Source organism: Eupeodes corollae, chromosome 3, assembly GCF_945859685.1.
Source record: "Eupeodes corollae chromosome 3, idEupCoro1.1, whole genome shotgun sequence".
In the NCBI taxonomy this organism is placed as follows: Eukaryota; Metazoa; Arthropoda; class Insecta; order Diptera; family Syrphidae; genus Eupeodes; species Eupeodes corollae.
The window spans coordinates 47,636,469-47,656,716 of record NC_079149.1 but is presented as its reverse complement, the minus strand read 5'-3'; the positions used below and the strand labels follow the sequence as shown (position 1 = coordinate 47,656,716).

The following is a 20,248-nucleotide window of genomic DNA, read 5'->3' as shown; positions in this document are numbered from 1 at the left end:
AACTGTCAAAAATCAATAACAGCTGTTGAAGTTATTGACGGTTTAGAAACGGAATGACCTTTCGCTTCCATGGCTAACGATGCGGAAACGAGGTTCACCACAAACCCAAAACGGTTTGTCTAATATGGTCAGGCTATAGGTTAGGTTTTCGTTAGGCTTGTAGGTTATCCCGTACAAAAGAAATATTATTACAAGACCGATAACAAGCGTCGTAAATGTACTATACATGTACATGACGAAAAACACTGCAACGAAACAACGATTCACGAATCTTCTCATGGAACCTAACATCGCTCAAGCTGCAGATCACCTAGGCGATACCCTGTCTATTTATCGGGTTTTTCAAAAAGAGCGCTACAAAAAGTTTTTTTAATACAACAAAAACGGTTTTGAATATCGATGAACTTCTTTATTTCTGTGAAAGTACGTTTGATGAATTGTATCTAACTTGATTTATTTTGAATGGTCACTACGGACACGCTTGCAGAAGTAAAGACACTGTTTTGACGGTTTTAAAGCATAAATCGACCGATTCTGCTGCAATTTCAAGTTCGATATTCGCAGGAAGTTTATCAATTGTAGCTAGCTTGTGTCTTAGACCATAGACTTGGGGCTACGTCAGGAAATAGAACGACTTATGAGAGACACGTTTCGGCTTTCTGCAACTGAAGCCTGCAAGGCAGCAATATTCTCGGTACTACGGTCACTTCTCTGTCTCACGGACACGTGAATATTTTGTGGTCTGCCTGTATATTCAAAGGTTTTTCACTAGACCGTCAATTGATGATTTGCTAGGATGATTATGACGACTATAAGTTACGTAGCGCTCCGAATTTCGGGTAATATTTTTTTCTTTCATGAAATGGCAAACTTTACTTAAGACAAATGTCAAAAAAGCGGGAAGAAATAGGGGGTCGTTTGCTGTCCCTTTTTCTCTACTTTTGTAGGATCCCTGTTGAGAAACCCTGTACCCGACTAAAATAACAACAATACCAGAGATACGATGGACAGGAAGTTATGTTTTTCAGAAGTAAAAATACATTATGGAGTTGACTTCCTAGTCAGCGAAAAAGTGAAGTCTACTACTATCGGTTTTCATGCTATGAGCGAAAAGCTATGCAAACTTCGAGTGCGAGGAAATTTCAGAACATCAGCCTCAAAAACGTTCACGGACCTATGGACAAGTTACCTGAGGCTTACTACGAACAAGTCGAAAGGACCCTTGTTATGATGTTAAAATCATTCTTTGGTTGGGAGCCGGTACTCAGACATCACGCAGTCGCCAATAGCTTGCATGAGAACACTTATGACAATGGACCTCCAGTCTTGAAATAGGCAGCATCGAAAAAATTAGACATTGGGAATACAAAGTTCCCTCTCAAATATCAATGTGGCAGACCATGTTTACGATAGAGAGATGACGTAGATTAGGACGCCCAAGGCCTTGGGTGTGCAATTGAGTGCCTTCTTATCACGATCAGTATAAGTGGAGTTACTGGTTGTATGAAGCAAGGACTGGATCCTAGTTGTCGAGCGGATAGTTTTATTTTCAGGGAACTGACTTTTTTCTAACTTCCCATAGGAAGATATTGTAATCAGTCCAATTTCTCAAGTAGACAATTTTGAACATTTTTAGGATGTTTAAAGATTCTTCAAATTCAAATTAAAGGTTTTTAGATATCATATGCTAGAGATATCGAAACAAAAACAACTAAAAACTGTTTAAAGTATTATGGGAACAAACAATAATATTTCCTTTAACATGTTTGTATGTTAATTAACGAATCGCGGATTCGTATATGAAAAAAAAACGAACGCCAACCCCTGAGGGGCTGGCCCAACGGTTCGACTTACGGAATAAATAAACGGTTATTAAATTTGACAATATATTTATTTAACGACTAATCAGGTCCGGGCTCACAATTGAACTGATTAACTTAAAACTAATTCCCTAAAATAACACCTAACGGCGTGCATCGATGATTGCTGCGTCAGCGACCTTGATACTCGTAGTGTCGGTGCATTCACCTCAATGCACCGTTGTCCAGAATATGATACCCACCAATCGTGGGAACTTATGAGAATATGCTGTTATGCTGAATTGGCAAATCATAGTCGCGCGTGTTGGCGCGAGGTGTTAACTCCTCCCCCTTTGAAAATCTACGTCCCGTAGATCAGTATTTTAAGATGAGATGTTAGGGGTAGGTAGCACCGGTGGTGGTAGGATTTGGATCTTTGGTAAGTCAATCTTCCTGTGCAGCTTGCGCCATATCATCCATACAACTATTGCCAATATCAGGAGGATCGTCACATCCGTAGCAGTATAGGTGTTTAGCCGATATGATAGGCCATTCAGGATCTTGATGTTCTTGATGCTCATGTCATGAAGGTATTCGATGTCCACTTTGTTCACTTTCAAGGATGTGTTGGTTAAAACTGGTGGAAGCGCTTGAAGCGATGTTGCCGTCAGGCTAACAAATGTTCTGTTATTTAGTCGAATTGATTCATTGTAGAGCTGGATCAAATATGTACCGGAGAGATCCTTTGATATGTTCTTGCTATATAATTTTCCTTGGAAGTTTGTGACAAATATCGTGTCTTCCTTGATCAGTTCCGTAATACTGGCTGTATTGGTACGAATTGCACAATTAGCGTGCCCTCCTTTAAGCAACCGAACTACGCATCCCTCTTCTTCCAATTTTTCTAAAGAGCTTTCATCACAAGTCGTCATGTTGCCCATACTAAGGCAGTTGGATATTATGCCATAGGTATCTTCATGGTTTGCTAGAATCTTAGAATAAGGTAGGTCGACTTGCTTTCCTCCCAGGATTGACGCTCTGGTCAATAACAAGTTGTACTCAGTCCTGCTGACTTTAGGCATAGATAGTACGTACAGTAGGATGGAATCGTTGGTATAGACTGATGGTTTACCAAATTGCAAAGCCTCCACAACGTTAGCATATGGTAAAGTTTCAACTTCGCTGATAAGCCTGTTGATCTCTTCATGGTCCAAGAGATTTGTATTTACGATTCCGCTTCTCGCCATCTGGCAGGCGCGAACAATTTCGTTTACATCTTCTTTCACCACTAATAATTCGTCCATAACGTTTTGCTCGTGGATAGCCCTATTAGACGATGACGTTTGGATTACGGTGCTGTTAATGACCTGGTTGATCCTTTGGGTGATATCCTTTGTTATCCTAAGGATCCTCTCGTTTATTTTGTATTGATGATTATTATTCTCGATTATGTTGTTCTCGTTTTTGAGCACTTCATCCCAATCTGCTGCGTCAGGGTTACCGGCCAACCATTTCCACGCAGAACCAATCCAATTAATCGACCTTTGCCTTCTATGCATTTTTCCTTTGAGCATATCGATTCGTTCGTGAAGCTGGGTAAGGTGATGGCGTGCCACGATTTTCTTTTCAGGTTGCTTGATTACAGCTTGGACAGCTAAAGTCATTTTGTTGAGCAGATCTTCAAATTCATCTAACCGGATCAAATGCACCAATTTGAAGTGTCCATCGATAATCCACCCTGGTCCTTCCTTTATTGTTACCATTGGGGACTGGTACTCGAAGATAGTGAAGCCTTGCACGGCCGTTAGGAATAATAAGCTATATTGTGTTTTAAATTTGTTACATTGGTTAAATATAAATAAATCAGTTAAATATAAACTTAATAAGGAAAAAAATAGGTCATGAAAAGTTTAAAAATATTAATAATGTAATATCGTTATTAAAATATCTAGAAAAAATGGAAAAATTAAAATTAATATTCTGAAAAAGAAATGGTTATTAATTATGTAATAATATAGATAATATAGTTTGGTTTTTGTTTAGGCATGGTGCCATTGACCTTTTTTTTTTTTTTTTTTTTTTTTTTTTTTTTTTTTTTTTTTTTTTTTTTTTTATACATATATATTATAAAAAATTAAATTTTTATATATAAATAATTTTTTGCGATTTTTATGCAATTTTATGTATGCATGTATTTCATTAGTATGATGATTTTTGCCATACATTTAATAAATATACAATTTTTCTGCATTTTATTCATTTCATTATTCTATGCTTTGGCTTTGACATTAAGGTTTCGTTACCTATGTCATTTTATTAAATGTACTATTTTATACATTTTATGTATTTATTTCATTACATTTTATCATTTTATGTCTTTTTACATTACATTGCAAGGGTACATTTTTTTTTTTTTTTTTTTTTTTTTTTTTTTTTTTTTTTTTCGATGTGTGCTTTCTTTGTGCGGGTGTGTGTTCTGTAGTTAAATATTCTTTAATTGGGATTTGTGAATTTTTCTACCTGTGTCTGTTATAATGGTTACCTTGTTATCTTTTGCTACCACCTCCTTCCGATACAGCGGCTTATGTTTGCCCTGAATCCTCTTGAAGGATGTGTAGACTACGTCACCTTTTTTGTATTTCTTCGGGATAGATTTCTTTTTATTATGCCATTGGTTTTTGGCCTTTTGATTTTTTTCTATCTTTTCCCTAAGTTCCTGATTTACTTTTATCCGATAATTTGACATCTTTTGATAATTTACTCTGGAACTTCTGTTAAAAAACATGTCAGATGGTTTTCTGCCAGTGACCGAGTGAATTGTATTGTTATATCGATCGACCGATATGTGTATCAGCTCCCTTAGCTTAAGTTCTTTATACTCGGCTCTCAAACATCGAAAAATTTCGAGAACTGTTGAATGAAATCTTTCAACTTGGCCGTTAACCTCGCTACGATTAACGGGTGTTTGGTACATCTTTATGTCGAGCATTTTGATAAAGTTAATTATTATGGGGCTGAGAAAACTTTTTTCATTGTCTGTAACTAATATCCTGGGGACTGTAAAATAGTGAAGTACTTTCATCACTTTGTCCCTTAGATATAGAGAGGACTTGTTCCTAATGTGGAATAATTTAGCAAACTTTGAAAACTTGTCGATACATGATATAAACTTTTCACCCTGGATTTCCATAATATCCATGTGCAATATCTCACAAGGATAAGAGGGAATAGGAGTAGGCTGAAACATAGGGGTCGCCGGATGTCGATCATACTTGTTTGTAAGGCAAATGTCACAGGACTTTACATAGCGTGTTATTAAGCTATTCATTTTCGGGAAGTAATATCTTTCAAGGAGTTGTTCCTTGTTCTCTCGAGCATTTCTATGAGCTCGCTTGTGTTCCTTACTAATGAGTTCCCACACTCGATTCTCGTCTGTGACATCTTCAACAATTCTTTGTGTCAGCCTAATCTTATAGCTGGAAAACGTTTCCAAATATACCTTTTGCAGAAGTTCCATACAAAGTTCAGGAATTTTAATGCCATTAACTATATTGGGCCTAAGTTTGGCTTTAAGGACAGCTGTTAGGGCAACGTTATCTAGATACGGAGTTGAGAAGTAGTGTCTTATGTAACCGGGATGTGGTTCCTCCATCGAATCAAGTTTATTATCTGAAACCCTGATAATAATCTGGTTTCGGAAAACATTCAATGGAGCTTCCACATGAGGAATCAGATCCGTTGAATCCTGCTCTGCACTGTGCATTGTTCCACTGGCCGACACAGTTGAAGCCGATTCGACATCTTGTGATCCTAAGGAGGAAACCTGTTCGAAAGCTGTATCAGTATCGGATCTACCATCAGCGAAATTTTGTTCGGAAGCTGTGTCTGTTGAAGATGTGTTCTGTAACGCATTCACTTCACATTCTGTTTCAGCTTTAGCTGAGACAGTCGAGTGGTCGTTTACAATATTAAGTCTCGATAGTGCATCTGCTACCACATTTGATTTTCCAGGCTTGTAAATTAATTCACAATTATATTCTTCTATCCTAGCTTTCCATCGCTTCAACTTTGCGTTGTAATTGCGATTACCCAAAGCATAGGTAAGAGGTTGGTGGTCAGTGAATATTTTAATTTGTTTTGCACCATATAAATAGGATCTCAGGTTATCCAGTGCCCAAACTATCGCCAACATTTCTTTCTCATTTGTGGCGTAGTTTTCTTCACTTGCGGTTAGTGATCTGGAAATAAAGGCAATTGGTCTTTCCTTACCTCCGTCTCCTTGGGACAAAACTGCTCCAATGGCTATGTTGGATGCGTCAGTAGTAAGAGAAAATGGTTTACTAAAATCTGGGAATGCAAGTACTTCAGCAGATGTGAGGAGCTCTTTTAGGTCATTAAACGCTTGTGTGGCTTTTTCATCAAGTTCTATTGATATTTTCCTTGATTGGTTGGCCTTGACTTGAGCGTTTTCGCCTCTTGTTAAATTGGTAAGGGGTTTAGCGACTTTGGCATAATCTCTAATAAATTTTCTGTAATATGAGGTTAATCCGAGAAACGATTTAAGCTCCTTCAAATTACTTGGAGGTTGTATGTTTCGGATAGCCTCAATTTTCTTTTTATCAGGTAATACACCATTGGCCGTTATAACATAGCCAAGAAACTCTACGGAAGTGTCCATGAAATGGGTTTTTTCAAGGTTCACTTTTAAGTGAGCTTCGTTAAGCCTTCCGAGGACCATGTCAAGGTTTTTTAAATGCTCTTCTTCATTCTTGCTAAAGACTATTATGTCATCGATATAGACATAACATATCTTTCCTATGAATGGTTTAAGGACATCATCAATTGTCCGTTGGAAAATAGCTGGCGCGTTCTTGAGTCCGAATGGCAATCTCAAGAACTCATACTTACCATTCATGGAGGAAAAGGCTGTTTTTTGAATGTCTGAGGGTTTCATTGGAATTTGGTGAAATCCTGACGTTAAGTCTAAAGTCGTGAAGTATTTAGCATTTCCTAGACTGGCGAGAGTGGCGTTTATATCCGGTATGGGATACGCGTCCGAAATAGTCACGCTATTAAGTCTTTTATAGTCGATGACCATTCGATATTGTTTTTCACCATTAGGTTTTGGTTTCTTAGGAACTACCCAGATTGGAGAATTGTAGGGACTTTTAGAGGGTCTTATAATCCCTTCCTCTAATAGGTTTTTAATTTCCTCCTCTACGACTTCCCTTAGGCATGTCGGATAAGGATAGCACTTCGTGTATATTGGTTCGACCGTTCTTGTCCTAATTTCTGCTTGCACCGAAGTATCTATAACTTCATCAATGCTAATTGGTCCAAAGAGCGATTGGTGTTTGTCAATTAATTTGTGTAGTTCTTGCCTAACGTCGTCAGAAAGATCCTCATTAAAGACAGCGTTGATTTGTCTTGATAACTTTGCCTTGAGTGGAATCTTCAAGTTAGGTTTGATGGTAAGAATGTTGTTTTTCCTATCAATGACAGCTTCCAATTGCTTCAAAGAATCATCCCCAATGATACCATCGAAGGAATCAAGTCCAGGAAGAACAAAGAATTGGAGGACAGTATCATTCCCAATGTTAGAAAAAAATCTTCCCTCGACATATTTCGATACTTTGATACTGCCACCCGCGGATTTAACAGAAAAAGGTTTTTGTAATGATATAGAGGGCTGATCGATTTTGGAACTAATGAAGTTCTTGTTGGCCCCCGTATCAACAAGAAACTTCAACACTACTCCATCCTTTGTCACATACTCTAAGTATGGTACGCTAGGTGGCCCTTTGTCATAAAATTTATTTCGTCAGAGGTAGCCTCCTCTGCGGAAGCAGAGTATTCTTCTAGGTCCTCACCATCTTCTACCTCAATATTATAGAGACGTTGCTGCTTGTTGGGGAAGTTGTCAGAGGCTGATCTACGCTTGAATGGGTTGCCTTGGAGCTTTTGGCGGTTGGCATAGTTGACCTGTTTGCTTTGAACGCTCCTATCGACTTCCATCTTTTCTGCAGGCTTTGGTCCGACTTTTGGTGGTTGGACATCTTCGTAATTCGATTGCCAAGCTAACCTGTTATTTCTCCCTATTTGGTTTTGCTGAGGCCTTTTGGGGGGAATATGGGGTCTGAATTCAAGACTCCTGAAATTTTGATTTATTGGAGACGTAATGCTATTCTGAAAGGTAGAGGAATGCACTGAATTGTTTCTATAATTGAGATTCTGTATTTCCAGGCAAGCAGAATATGCCTCTGGAAGAGTTCTCGGTCGTTGAATCATCAACATCCTCGAGATATCGCCGTTAAGGCCACGCACGAAAACATCCAGTGCCCTATTCCTATACGTTTCCACCAAGGCCCGTATAGTTTCTTCGCTATACGATTCAGTTTTTATTTTGTTAACCATCAAAGATAATTGGTGGTTAACAGCAGCATAAAAGTCGTCCAGCTTACTGCCCTTCTGAGCAAGTTGGTTCAACTGATGTTCGAGAGTCCTTAAGTCTCGCTTATCAGCATAATGCAATGATAGGCAGGATTTCATCTCGAGCCAGTCAGCGTCAAAAATATTATAACTTACTAAAGCGGCATCAGCAGGACCTCTGATTTTACCCCGAATGTGTTGTAAAATCGCACGGTAAAGCGGTTTTGATTTAACTATTTCATAGTCTTTAAGGATTCCCTCTACAGTATGTATCCATGATACATATTGAGTAGGATTTCCATTAAAGACCTGAAGTTCTTTAACGCAGTCAGGTAGCTTACTTATTTCCCTGAGATCAGCCTCTGTTTGAGGAGGACTAAGCTCAAAATGGCTAACAGCCGAAGAAGGTGCAGCTGAGGAGGCTGACGAATTTGTTTTTCCTTCGACAGCTTCGATTCTCCTCTCAAAGCTTTTCAATTGGGAAATCAAGCTACTGACTGCCCCAGTCAATTCAACAATTTGTTGGGCGACTTGATCCATAGTTTATGTTTTTATTTTAAAAATCTCTCTCAAAAAATAAAATAAGAATAAAAAAAAAATGTAAAATGTAGGCTTACCTTAACAGACACTAGGCACAGATTATGAAAGATTATTTTTCACCTTATTAAACTTCTTTTTTCTTTTATATCAAATAACTGCACACACTCACACTTGCACAATTAATAACAATTAATAAATTAAATATGATTATTCTTTTCAAATTAGGAATAATATATATATATCTTTTCTTTGAATAGCTTAATGCTTCAAGGATCACTTTTTCTATAGAATATAGATAAATTATGGGCTCTTTTTTCCCACTCACACAATTATCATAACTTCCTCGCTTTAGTCTTTAGTCTTTTAAAAGATATATATTTTTTGTTGAAATATTTTTTCCTGAAAAAAAAGGGTTTAGATTTAGTACTCCCCTTAACCGACGGAATAGGGTTTCCAAGGAACCGTGTTGCGTGGGAGGTGTCGTTTGAATCCCGTTTAGCCGCAAGCAGCCTACTAATGGAACGATCACCATCACCGTCGTATCCTTTAGCCTTAACAGATATTCGCATGTTCCCATGTTTATGCGAAAAGTTTAGTTATTATCCAAAATGGTCAACTGTGTTCCCATGTTAACAGTGACGTTCACTCAAATAGAGCGTATTGGTAATGAACTAGGATCTACAGGCGAAAAGGATACAGTTTTGCAACGCGGTCCCTGCTCGGGCGCCAATTAACGAATCGCGGATTCGTATATGAAAAAAAAACGAACGCCAACCCCTGAGGGGCTGGCCCAACGGTTCGACTTACGGAATAAATAAACGGTTATTAAATTTGACAATATATTTATTTAACGACTAATCAGGTCCGGGCTCACAATTGAACTGATTAACTTAAAACTAATTCCCTAAAATAACACCTAACGGCGTGCATCGATGATTGCTGCGTCAGCGACCTTGATACTCGTAGTGTCGGTGCATTCACCTCAATGCACCGTTGTCCAGAATATGATACCCACCAATCGTGGGAACTTATGAGAATATGCTGTTATGCTGAATTGGCAAATCATAGTCGCGCGTGTTGGCGCGAGGTGTTAACTATGTTTAATGTTTCCATTAATATTTTGATACACTGTTATAAATATCGACAGACGGTCAAGAATGAAAAGTTATTAGTATAGAACGCATCCCAGTCTCTCTTTAAATCTGGAGTTATTGGATTATGTTAATTTAATCAGCCACTCACGTTTCGTAAGAACTCAAAGTAGTTCCATGGAGCTTTGGAGGAAGAATCAAGATTCATGTGGTATCGCAATGGGCACTTAGACTGGCCTAAGTTTGTCTGTATCCATCTTGGACAGCCACTTTAACCTAACCTTACCTATGTTAATTTAAAATTGCAATTAAAAATAACTAATTTAAGTTTTTTCGATACAAAATATCAAAACAGGTTTTAATTCTGAGTTCGACAGTTCACAAATAAGTATATCTCCTTTGATTCTAATCAATTTTTATTTGTTTGTATGCAACATTCTTATTACTTAAATAGGAATCCACAACTATTAGTTTGAATAGGTAACTACTCGTACGTGTACCTTGTATCCTTTATCGTCCTCATATTTTAAATTTTATAGAACTGTGTACAAGTCTAGTTCAAATTAAATTTTATATCCTTCTAAATCTTTTAAAAACATCCAATTACATTTAGAAAGTATACACAACAAAAATAAGACCAAAAATATAAAATTGTGTGTTTGTTTTCTTAAAAACACCATGTACAGTAAAGAACATATACTTATTTCTTTCATTCTCATAATAAATTTGTATCATTGTTTTTTGTTTTTTTTTGCAGATGGATAAATGAACAACACACTATGAGGGGCGAAATGCCCCAATGTTAGTAGCAATTATGCTTACGAAGAAACAGCTGCTGTGTTCAACATCATCAACAGTTATAACAAAGAGAAAAAGAAAAAATATAAAAACAAAAATAAGAACAATACAAAATAGAAGCAGAAGCCAAATGAAGAGAATTCAAGAAGTCGAATGCAACATTCAAAAAAACACCAATCTCCAATAACATCTGCTTCTCTATTTAAAAACAAACAAACAAAAATATAAAACATATATTATACACACACTTTTACATACTCAGCTACTAAGTGAAATATTTTCATTGTCAAAGTTCAAGGAATTTACTTCCATTTCCATCACATCTCTAACCACTACCATCATCATCACCAAATCCCATAGCAAAATATCTAAACATCCAGTATCTAATACACGCAGACATTTCTACTCTGTGATCCTGAGAGCTAAGGACGAATACGAAAATCAAACTTCACTTCGTGACTTTACACCGCCCGACCCCTTCTGCTGTTGTATACTGTTAAAGTATTTAGATCATCATCATCATCATCCCCATAAGTACCATCGGCATCGCATATATAGGATAGCAACGCTAGAACAGCACCACCGACTTTACGCTACGATAAAATTGCAAACGACACATACCCGCTTCCATACCAAAATAAGTTCAGAGTAAAAAAGGATAATAATATCTCATATACGCCACTGAGAACCGAAAAAAAAATTACGCAGGACTTAGACACAAATCCTTCAATTGACGTCGATACATGAACACAAATTCGGTCCAAAATATACTCACACATTCTCTCATACACACACACACACAGAAACACACACATGTGCACATGGGAGATGTGGAAAATCCTCACATTGTGTATGCCAAAAAGGACCAATATGTGTACCCTATACGAGGAACGTCAAATAAAATACAATAAAAGTGCTGCATAAGGGCCAAGACCAACACCAAAAACAAGGACCAGAATCAGCAGCCCTACGAACACGAACTCTGGCAAGGAAAGGCAAGGCGTTCTGAGGCGAGAAAAACAGAAATAGGAGCAGTAGCAGGAGCAGGAGCAAAAGCGGAAGCAGTGGCAGTGGAAACATTCAAACACTGCCATCATTCGGTTTATATTTTTGTTCTCAAAAATTTATATTATTTTTGTTTTGTTTTTCGTTCGGTTTTCGTCGTACCTACAGTTTTATTTTTTCGTCGTCGCAAAAAAAGCAAACGGAAGTTTCCACCGAAATGAGCATGGAGACTAAAACGCTATTAAGGGGTAAGTTAAGATACGATATAGTTTTCAAGTTATTCTCATTTTCATTCAGAGAGCAAACTTGGGCGGTATTATGTAGTTTTGTACTCAAGTGGAACTTATATAAATGTGTATCTTCTACTTAAAGCAGTAGGAAGGTAGACGGCCAAGATAGGTGGTTGGAATAAATGGAAACCATTAAGAAGTATAGAAGTATCTTGTATAAAGGCTCATTTTAGGTGATGTTGGCATTTTGTACTTACACGCCTTTGAATGATGGTTTTGAAAAGAAACGTGTACAAAAACCTATTAGGGGATTTTTATGTTCATAAAAGTGAATGCTGATATTACGAAAGCATAAAGAAAAAAAAAATAACATATTCAAACATCAGAAAGGCATTACATAAAGTTTTATTAAGACAATAATAAATTAATGAATTTATGAATACAACAGAATGGGCATATAAGTGATGGTAAATAAAGTAGAGAGTGGTAGTAGTAGTAATGTGTGATTTTATTAAGCAGAAAATTGATTTACATATTTTTTTTTAAAATTCACAAAGTCAGAAAAAAAGAGTTTAAATTTTTAAACAAGGTTAGTTTTAATTTCAAAAAGAAAATTGAATTAGGTATTCAATCAATGTTGTCGTTGAAGCCGTGTGGTTTGTAATTTAAACACAACAATTCCCCTCTGGTTTTGAAAATTAAGGCAATTGTACTGATAGTATAGTTCGAAATAATTGTTTACACTCATGTCAAAATTTAATTGTCAATACAGGATTCGGAACTCACTTTGCTGAACCGACTCTCCAAATTTTGCAAAAAAAGATGCTTTGCAAAAAAAGATGCTTCAATTTTTCCAAGCAACAGTGGGCATAAAGTTTTCGAACCCTTTATACTTGATTCTAGCAACTGAAAGCCATGTTCAAGATTAAGTCAAGTCCACTCTTCAAAGAATTGGAAATTCCTAGAAAGCAGGTGTCTAACCATTGTGTTAGTAAGACTATAGTTTGGTAGCTCTGTATAACTTTTAATATTTATTGCAGATGCATCTTCAATGTAAAGATATAGAGTGGTTCCACTCCTGTCTCTAAATGCTACATGTTGGTAGGTGTGTGTTTTCTGGAAGCCAGCACGCATTTTTAAATAAAGTATCTTAAAAGTTTGTCTACCTCCTCATACTGCTGAAATGCCCATACCTAGCCAGCATAGTATAATATCGATCGCATTAAGGCCTCAAATAGTTTAAATTTTGTGCTTGGGGCAATATTCTTCTTGCTTAAGACTTCTTTCTAGTTGCAGTTGATAGGTTTTTTTTTCTTCGATTAGCGTTGCCTTCAGATGTATTTGTAGAGATAGTGAAGGCGTTATGATTACCCCCAAATATGTATGCTCACCACCTCAAGATCTACATTTTTCTATTTCCATTTATCTTCTCTTGCATATCGTCCTATTTCGTTGTGAAAAATTTTTACCTTCGATTTATTAGTATGAACCTTCATTAGTATTGTTTATCATTATTTGAAACATATTTAAGGCCTCTGAAAATATGACATCATATCTGCATATGACAGTGCTTTAATTGTGGCGCCGAAAAAACTAATAGCTTCAAATAAAAACGTAGTGAGATCATCTAAGAAGAAGAAGATCTGGGCTCAGAATACAGTCTTCTTTAACATCTGATATCGTTTAGAACCATTCTGATTTTTCTGTTCCATACCATACTGTTTTTTGGTTGCTCACGTAGAGTCCTTATAGTGTATTCAACATTTTTGTGGATATACCTAAGCAGCTTAGCTTGTAAAAACAATGCATTCCGATCAATTGAATCGAAAGCTGACTTGAAGTCAATGAAGAAAATGTATAACTTCTTTCCTTTCGGAATGATCTGGCGATACACTTCAAAGAAAATATAATTTCCACCGTTGAGTATTCTTTTCTGAAGCCAGCCTAGTATTTGCTTAGCAGATTGTTATCTCGAACACATGTAAGTCTATCTAGAATTAAACCTGTAAAGATTTTCATAACACAGTTCATAAAAGATATGTCACAATAGTTTGTTGGTTAGTTTACGTCGCTTACGATTTTCTTTCCGGAAAATCATCGCTCATGAAGATTTGTTGTGTGCATCTGTTAATTTTATTAAAAAGTTTTCTGAAGCATATTTATAAAATTCATAGGTAATTTCCTGGAGTTTTTTGTGTTTGCATCTGTTAAGGACAGTTCTTGAATTGTAAATGCTTGATCCAGAATTTCGTTTTAGATCCAAGGATAAGCAAATTGTATTTGGAAATTTCTTTTTGGCCTTCCAAGTAATTGTTGAAAATGATCTGCTAAATGTCACGTACTAATTTCGGTTTTCCTTACAAAAGGTATCCCATTTAGCTCTCGCGCTAATTTCTAAAAAAAGCTGCTATCTCTTACTGCGTTCAGCCTTACAATGAGGGATAGGGAATATTGATTGGGCTTTTTCTTGCAGAGACTTTTGGTACATAATTTTTGCTGAGTTTGAATTGATTGCTCTGACTTGCTTAGCAGACTGAACGATTTTTTCCTAGCTGCTTCACATTCTGCATCAAATTATAGGCACCTCCAGTTTTTTGGCTACGGTTTGCCCGGAATGGTCAATCGGGTTGTTTGACACACGCGACCAATAACTGAACACCGCTTATCGATGGAATTTGATCGTCGTTTACAAGGCTTAGAATTGTGTCAAGGCTAGTTTTATATGACAGCAAAAAACGTTCCTTAAGTCTCTTGTGTACTCGTGCCACTTTCCACGTAAAAGACAGTAGTCTATTGTGGAGTTGGCAGTTCCTCTGAGAAAGGTCACTTCTTGTTCTGCCATTCAACATGGTCAGACCAATTATTTAAGTTGGAGGCATCTGCAGTATCTGCGAGTTTCCAACCCTCAAGTTATAGTCTCCAATTAGCAGTAATTTTTCCATGCTCCGCATACTCATCCATCCATTTGTTACAATTGATATACACTGGAACCATCAAAAAATTGATCGTTTTTAATAGTCATTTAAAATACTATCTTAAACATTCTTTTTACAAAAACGCCATTTATGTATTTCTTAAAAGGTTGTCTGATTCCATAAAGACATCCTTCGCTTGTTCTTCCATGTGTGTGACTTCTCGTTGCTAGGACGCAATTCAGAACGAATTCAGGAAAAATATGGTTTTGTCTAACTTTATCAAAAAAATCATATTTTACAACAAATAATATTTTTTCAATCTTCTTAAAAATTTACTGGTGTAAACATGACTGACAGCATTTTTATTAAATACAATTTGACAGCACCTGCCTACCTACAGTTTTAGGGCTATAGTGAGAATTTTATTTGATGACAAACCAAATGTCAGTTTTTCTAAGGGCTCCATATCATCACATGTCAAAACATTGTTTTGGTTATAATACAAAATTTTTCCACAATTTGTAATGTATGTATTTTCCTGAAGTACGGAGTATTTGTATGAAAAGAAACCAGTTAATTAGGGAGAAAATTAAAAGCACCAAATAAGTTCAAAGTTTAAGGAGAGTACCAATTTCGGGCAAATTGACAAATGATTCTCAAATCAAATCTGTTTTCTTTCCAGTTTACTAATACAAAGTGTTTATATTTTATGATATTCTAGAACTCACAATATAACCATATTCTTCCACGTACTTCGTTTCAGTTTCACTTTTCAAGTAGAGTTGATGTACACCAGGTATAAAAACTTTCGTGTTTAAAAGTTTTGGTACTTAAGACATTTTAGAATAATTGGTGAACATAAAATCATACGCATGCATACGTATTTAATCTTGCAAAGAAAAATGTCTGTATTTATATTTAATACATTTTCATATAGATAAGTGCTTGGTGGCGTATGTGGAACATGGGTGCTGTCCAGTTTTTGAGCAAGTAATAATTTGCCTTTATTAATTTTGTTTTGAATATTCTTCAGAAAACTTTTTAGAAAACTGTATATGAAATATAAAAAGCTAACGATAAATTTATTGTCAGATTTTAAAAATCAATTAATATTTGGTGCATTTCATGTTAAGTGTTGGTTATTTAAATTGGTTAAGTTTATGGCCTATTTATAGTTATATTGTTTCCTAGTTTTGACTCCTGATCTTGCAGTTATATTTTTATAAGCTTTCCCAAAGAAATTACAAAAATTATTTCTTTTAATCAAATCAAATGGAGTGGCGCAACAGTCCGTTGTGAACCAGGGCCTAGTGACTTACAACTCTCAATGGAAGGGACATACAATTTTAGGCCGAATCCGAACGGCTAGTTTGAGAAAGCACTTTTTCATGACAAGAATTACTCTTGAAGGATTTGTCAATTCCTCGCAAGAGGCAGTACCCGCGAAAATTATTTTTTTTTTTTTTTTTTTTTAATTAAGGTGGCAAAGGCAGGGATTGAACCCAAGACCCCTTGCATGACAGTCCAACGCACTAACCATCATGCCACGGGTACTACGTTTCTTTTAATAACTTTTAAAAATTATTTGGTTTGATTAATTTCAATAACGTCTGAAAAAGACCCTAGTATATTTGCAATATGTTTATTTTTGCCCAAACGGCGCTTTTTTAAAATCGTCAAATATTAGTTAATAACAAATGAATAGAAAAAATAATCCTTGATACTTCAATGGAAAATGTAAATTCAAAAAAAAATTCCAAATTTCCAGTAAATTGAAAATTGAGAGTTGTATAAGTTATGAACATAGCAAACATAAAAATACAGTATTGAAATTAACGTTTTTGAAGTTTTTAATAGTAAAATATCATCATAACACAAATATTTAAAAACCAAGTATACTAAAAGTTTTTTTCGCTGCCATAACCTTTTGACACAACATTTTTGAGATCCTATTGAACAAAATAAGATACATACTCAAAGATAAAATTATCTTAAGTAAATAAAGAGCAATGCATTCTTGTTTCTAATTTTATGTTGCAAATCACATGTTCTCTTAAGTTACGAAATCTCAATCAGAATTTTGAATTTATATAAAAACAGAAAATTAACATTTTAAATTAAATTTAGAAGACCTAGCCCATTTTGATATTTTTTTAGTTTTCAAATTTTACCTACTAATATGGGATTTGATTTATTAAAAACTTACATCATATTAAGTGTTGTGGAAGCTGAATATTGTACAGTTTTGGCCCCAATTAACCCAACTTTTTTGTTTTGCTTTAGTTGTCAATAATTGCACAAATTGAAAATTTGTTCTTCTTCTTTATTTAAAGTAAAATATATTGTTATATTTATCAATTCATAATAAACTCTGCTCACTGAAAGATGCCAAGCAATGAGTCTTGAAAAACTAATTTAAATCTGTAGATTTTTGGATTTCTTACCTGCGTTGGACTTTAAGAAAGATTGAAAGAAGATTGATTGCTCAATTTCTGACTAAATAACAAAATCAGTATTTTCAACTAGAAACCATTTTTTTTTACCATTACTAAATTAATACAGGGTGACCCATATTGAATGGCTAAAATTGTATATGTTTCTGAATTATTTGCTCTTTTGTACCACATCATGAGTGTAAAAACAAATTCAAAAGTATTACCATTAATTGTAATTGTTTGTTTTTCTTAAAACTCGACACCAAAACTGTTTTCGTATTCCCATGAAATAAGTTAAGATTTTGGTTAACTTAAAAATTAAACTGTATACATTTGGTTCCCAATCAAGCTGAGTTTTCATTTTAAAACTTTTTGAAAAAAATTTTCTTGCGAATTGCAAATCCAATTTAAAAATATATTAAAAAACTCTCAAAATTTGTATGAATAAATGTTTATTACTTCGTTTTTCAAGTTTTTGGTTGAAAACGGTATTCAACTTTCCTTAATTTCAGACATAACTATAAATAAAAAGTTTGGATTTCAAAGTCTTCAAGTAAACTTGTTGTAAACTATGTGCTGAGATTTTATTATATAAGGATAAAAGTTTTAAGCTTCTTAAATTCAAAACTTTAATAAAGATCACTACATAATAGCTTTCAATACATAATTTTTCAATCACCTAACAATGGTAGTGTCTCAAAAAACATCTACGTTTTTTAACCTTACGTTTTTTAACTTAACATAGAAAGTTATTATAATGGATCCTTTTTTTTTTTTAATTAAAAATTTTGACATTTCTCGGCGTTTCAAGGTCCCTAGAGTCGAAATTAAAGATTTTTGGAAAAATGGAAGATACCGACTTCAAATTGTGTTTTTTTATTCAGATAATACTGCAGAAAGATGTAGAGAGAGCTCTCAACAAAATTGCGTGCGTGTTTTTTTTTTACCACAGCAGTTTCAAAAAAAGGTGAAAATGTTGAGTAACATTCAGTAAAATTTTGAGAAAAATCGAATTGACATTTTTTTTACAAAAAGTAAAAATCTAAACTAAATTAATAAAAGTTCGTAAACAGTATTTTCGACTCAAATATCTTCGTAATAGTACGTAAAATTCGTTAAAATTGCTGTTTGTTTTTCGATATCTCGTGAATAATAGAAAAAATGATGGTTAATGCGTTGGACTGTCATGCATGTCTTGGGTTCAATCCCTGCCTGTGCCACCTTAATTTAAAAAAAAAGAGGCTGGGATGCGACCCACACTGATAACTTCCCATCCCGTCTGTCGATTTGTCTTGCTTAAAAGTTTGTCTTTATGTACTCGTATCAATTTTTACCAAATTTGCGTACTCTTTTTGTAGATTTTATTTTTATATGAAAAAACGGACTGTTGGATTTTTATATTGAAATTACTAAATATCGAAAACAATATTTTCTGTGAAATAAAATAAGTTTCAAGCCAATATTTTTAAGTTTTGAAAAGCTATTTGAGCCGAAAGTAAATTTTTACCAAGTTTTAGTATTGTTTTTATTTTAGAGTTTTATTTTTTGTAAAAAAAACTGTCAATTCGATTTTTTAAAAATTTTACCAACAATATTTCTTATGAGCTAAATTACTTTAAAGCCAATACTTAAAATTTTTAAAGAGATAATTGAGTCGAAAATCAATTTTTACCAACTTTTATACATTTTTTTTTAGGTTTTTATTTTTTGTAAAAAAACTGTCAATTCGATTTTTTTCAAACTTTAATTGAATGTTGACAGCAAGATTTTTTGAAAGATAAAAGTAAATTAAAGCCAATATCTCAAAGTTTTGAAAAGATATTTGAGTCGAAAATCAATTTTTACCAACTTTTATAAATTATTTTTTTTTAGGTTTTTATTTTTTGTAAAAAAACTATCAATTCGATTTTTTTCAAACTTTAATTGTATGTTGACAACAAGATTTTTTGAAAGATAAAAGATAATTAAAGCCAATATCTCAAAGTTTTGAAAAGATATTTGAGTCGAAAATCAATTTTTACCAACTTTTATAAATTTTTTTTTAGGTTTTTATTTTTTGTAAAAAAAAACTGTCAATTCGATTTTTTTCAAACTTCAACTGAATGTTGACATCAAGATGTTTTGAAAGATAAAAGTAAATTAAAGCCAGTACCTCAAAGTTTTGAAAAGATATTTAAATCGAAAATCAATTTTTACCAACCTTATAGATTTTTTTTTAGGTTTTTATTTTTATAAAAAAAAACTGTCAATTCGATTTTTTTCAAACTTTAATTGTATGTTGACAACAAGATTTTTTGAAAGATAAAAGTAAATTAAAGCCAATATCTCAAAGTTTTGAAAAGATATTTGAGTCGAAAATCAATTTTTACCAACTTTTATAAATTTTTTTTTAGGTTTTTATTTTTTGTAAAAAAACTGTCAATTTGATTTTTCTCCACATTTTTCAAAATGTTGAAAACAATATTTCTTATAAGATAAAATAAGCTTGAAGCCTAAATTTCAAGTTTTTGAAAAGATATTTGAATCGATATTCAATTTTTACGAACTTTGAGTAATGTTATTTTTTAGATTTTTATTTTTTATAAAAAAAACTGTCAATTAGATTTTTCTCATAACTTTATCAGATGTCAAAAACACTATTCTTCGTTGCACAAAATTGTTTTGGAAATGAAATCATATTTCAGTCGTAAAATTTTGGAGGTGACAAATTTTTTTTTCAGTTTTATTAATTTAAAAAAAAAAACGGTACATTGATTTTTTCAAAAAATATACCTGTTTGATATCGCGTTACAATCTATTATATAAAATTTAATTCAAGTCTCTAGCATTTTTGGTTCGTAATATATTTAGGGTTAACCAAAATTTTTACCTTTTTTTCAAAATGCTATGGTAAAAAAACCACCCACGCAATTTTCTTGAGACCCCTTTCTGCATCTTTCTGCCTTATTATCTGTATAACAAAATTTATTTGAAGTCGATATCTCTTCTGGTTCTTGAGCTATGGAC

At 34.1% G+C, this 20,248-nt stretch overlaps 1 protein-coding gene across 4 annotated transcripts in view; it reads left to right on the top strand.

The window, feature by feature from the left end:
* Positions 1 to 20,248, top strand: part of LOC129948843 (5-hydroxytryptamine receptor 2A) — a 351,836-nt gene that overhangs the window by 155,519 nt on the left and 176,069 nt on the right. For all 4 annotated transcript variants that reach the window (XM_056059946.1, XM_056059945.1, XM_056059943.1 and 1 more), the window contains one exon: positions 10,617 to 11,910. In XM_056059946.1, coding sequence (XP_055915921.1) covers positions 11,880 to 11,910 — 31 coding nt within the window. In that variant the 5' untranslated portion in view covers positions 10,617 to 11,879. The remainder of the gene's footprint in view (positions 1 to 10,616; positions 11,911 to 20,248) is intronic.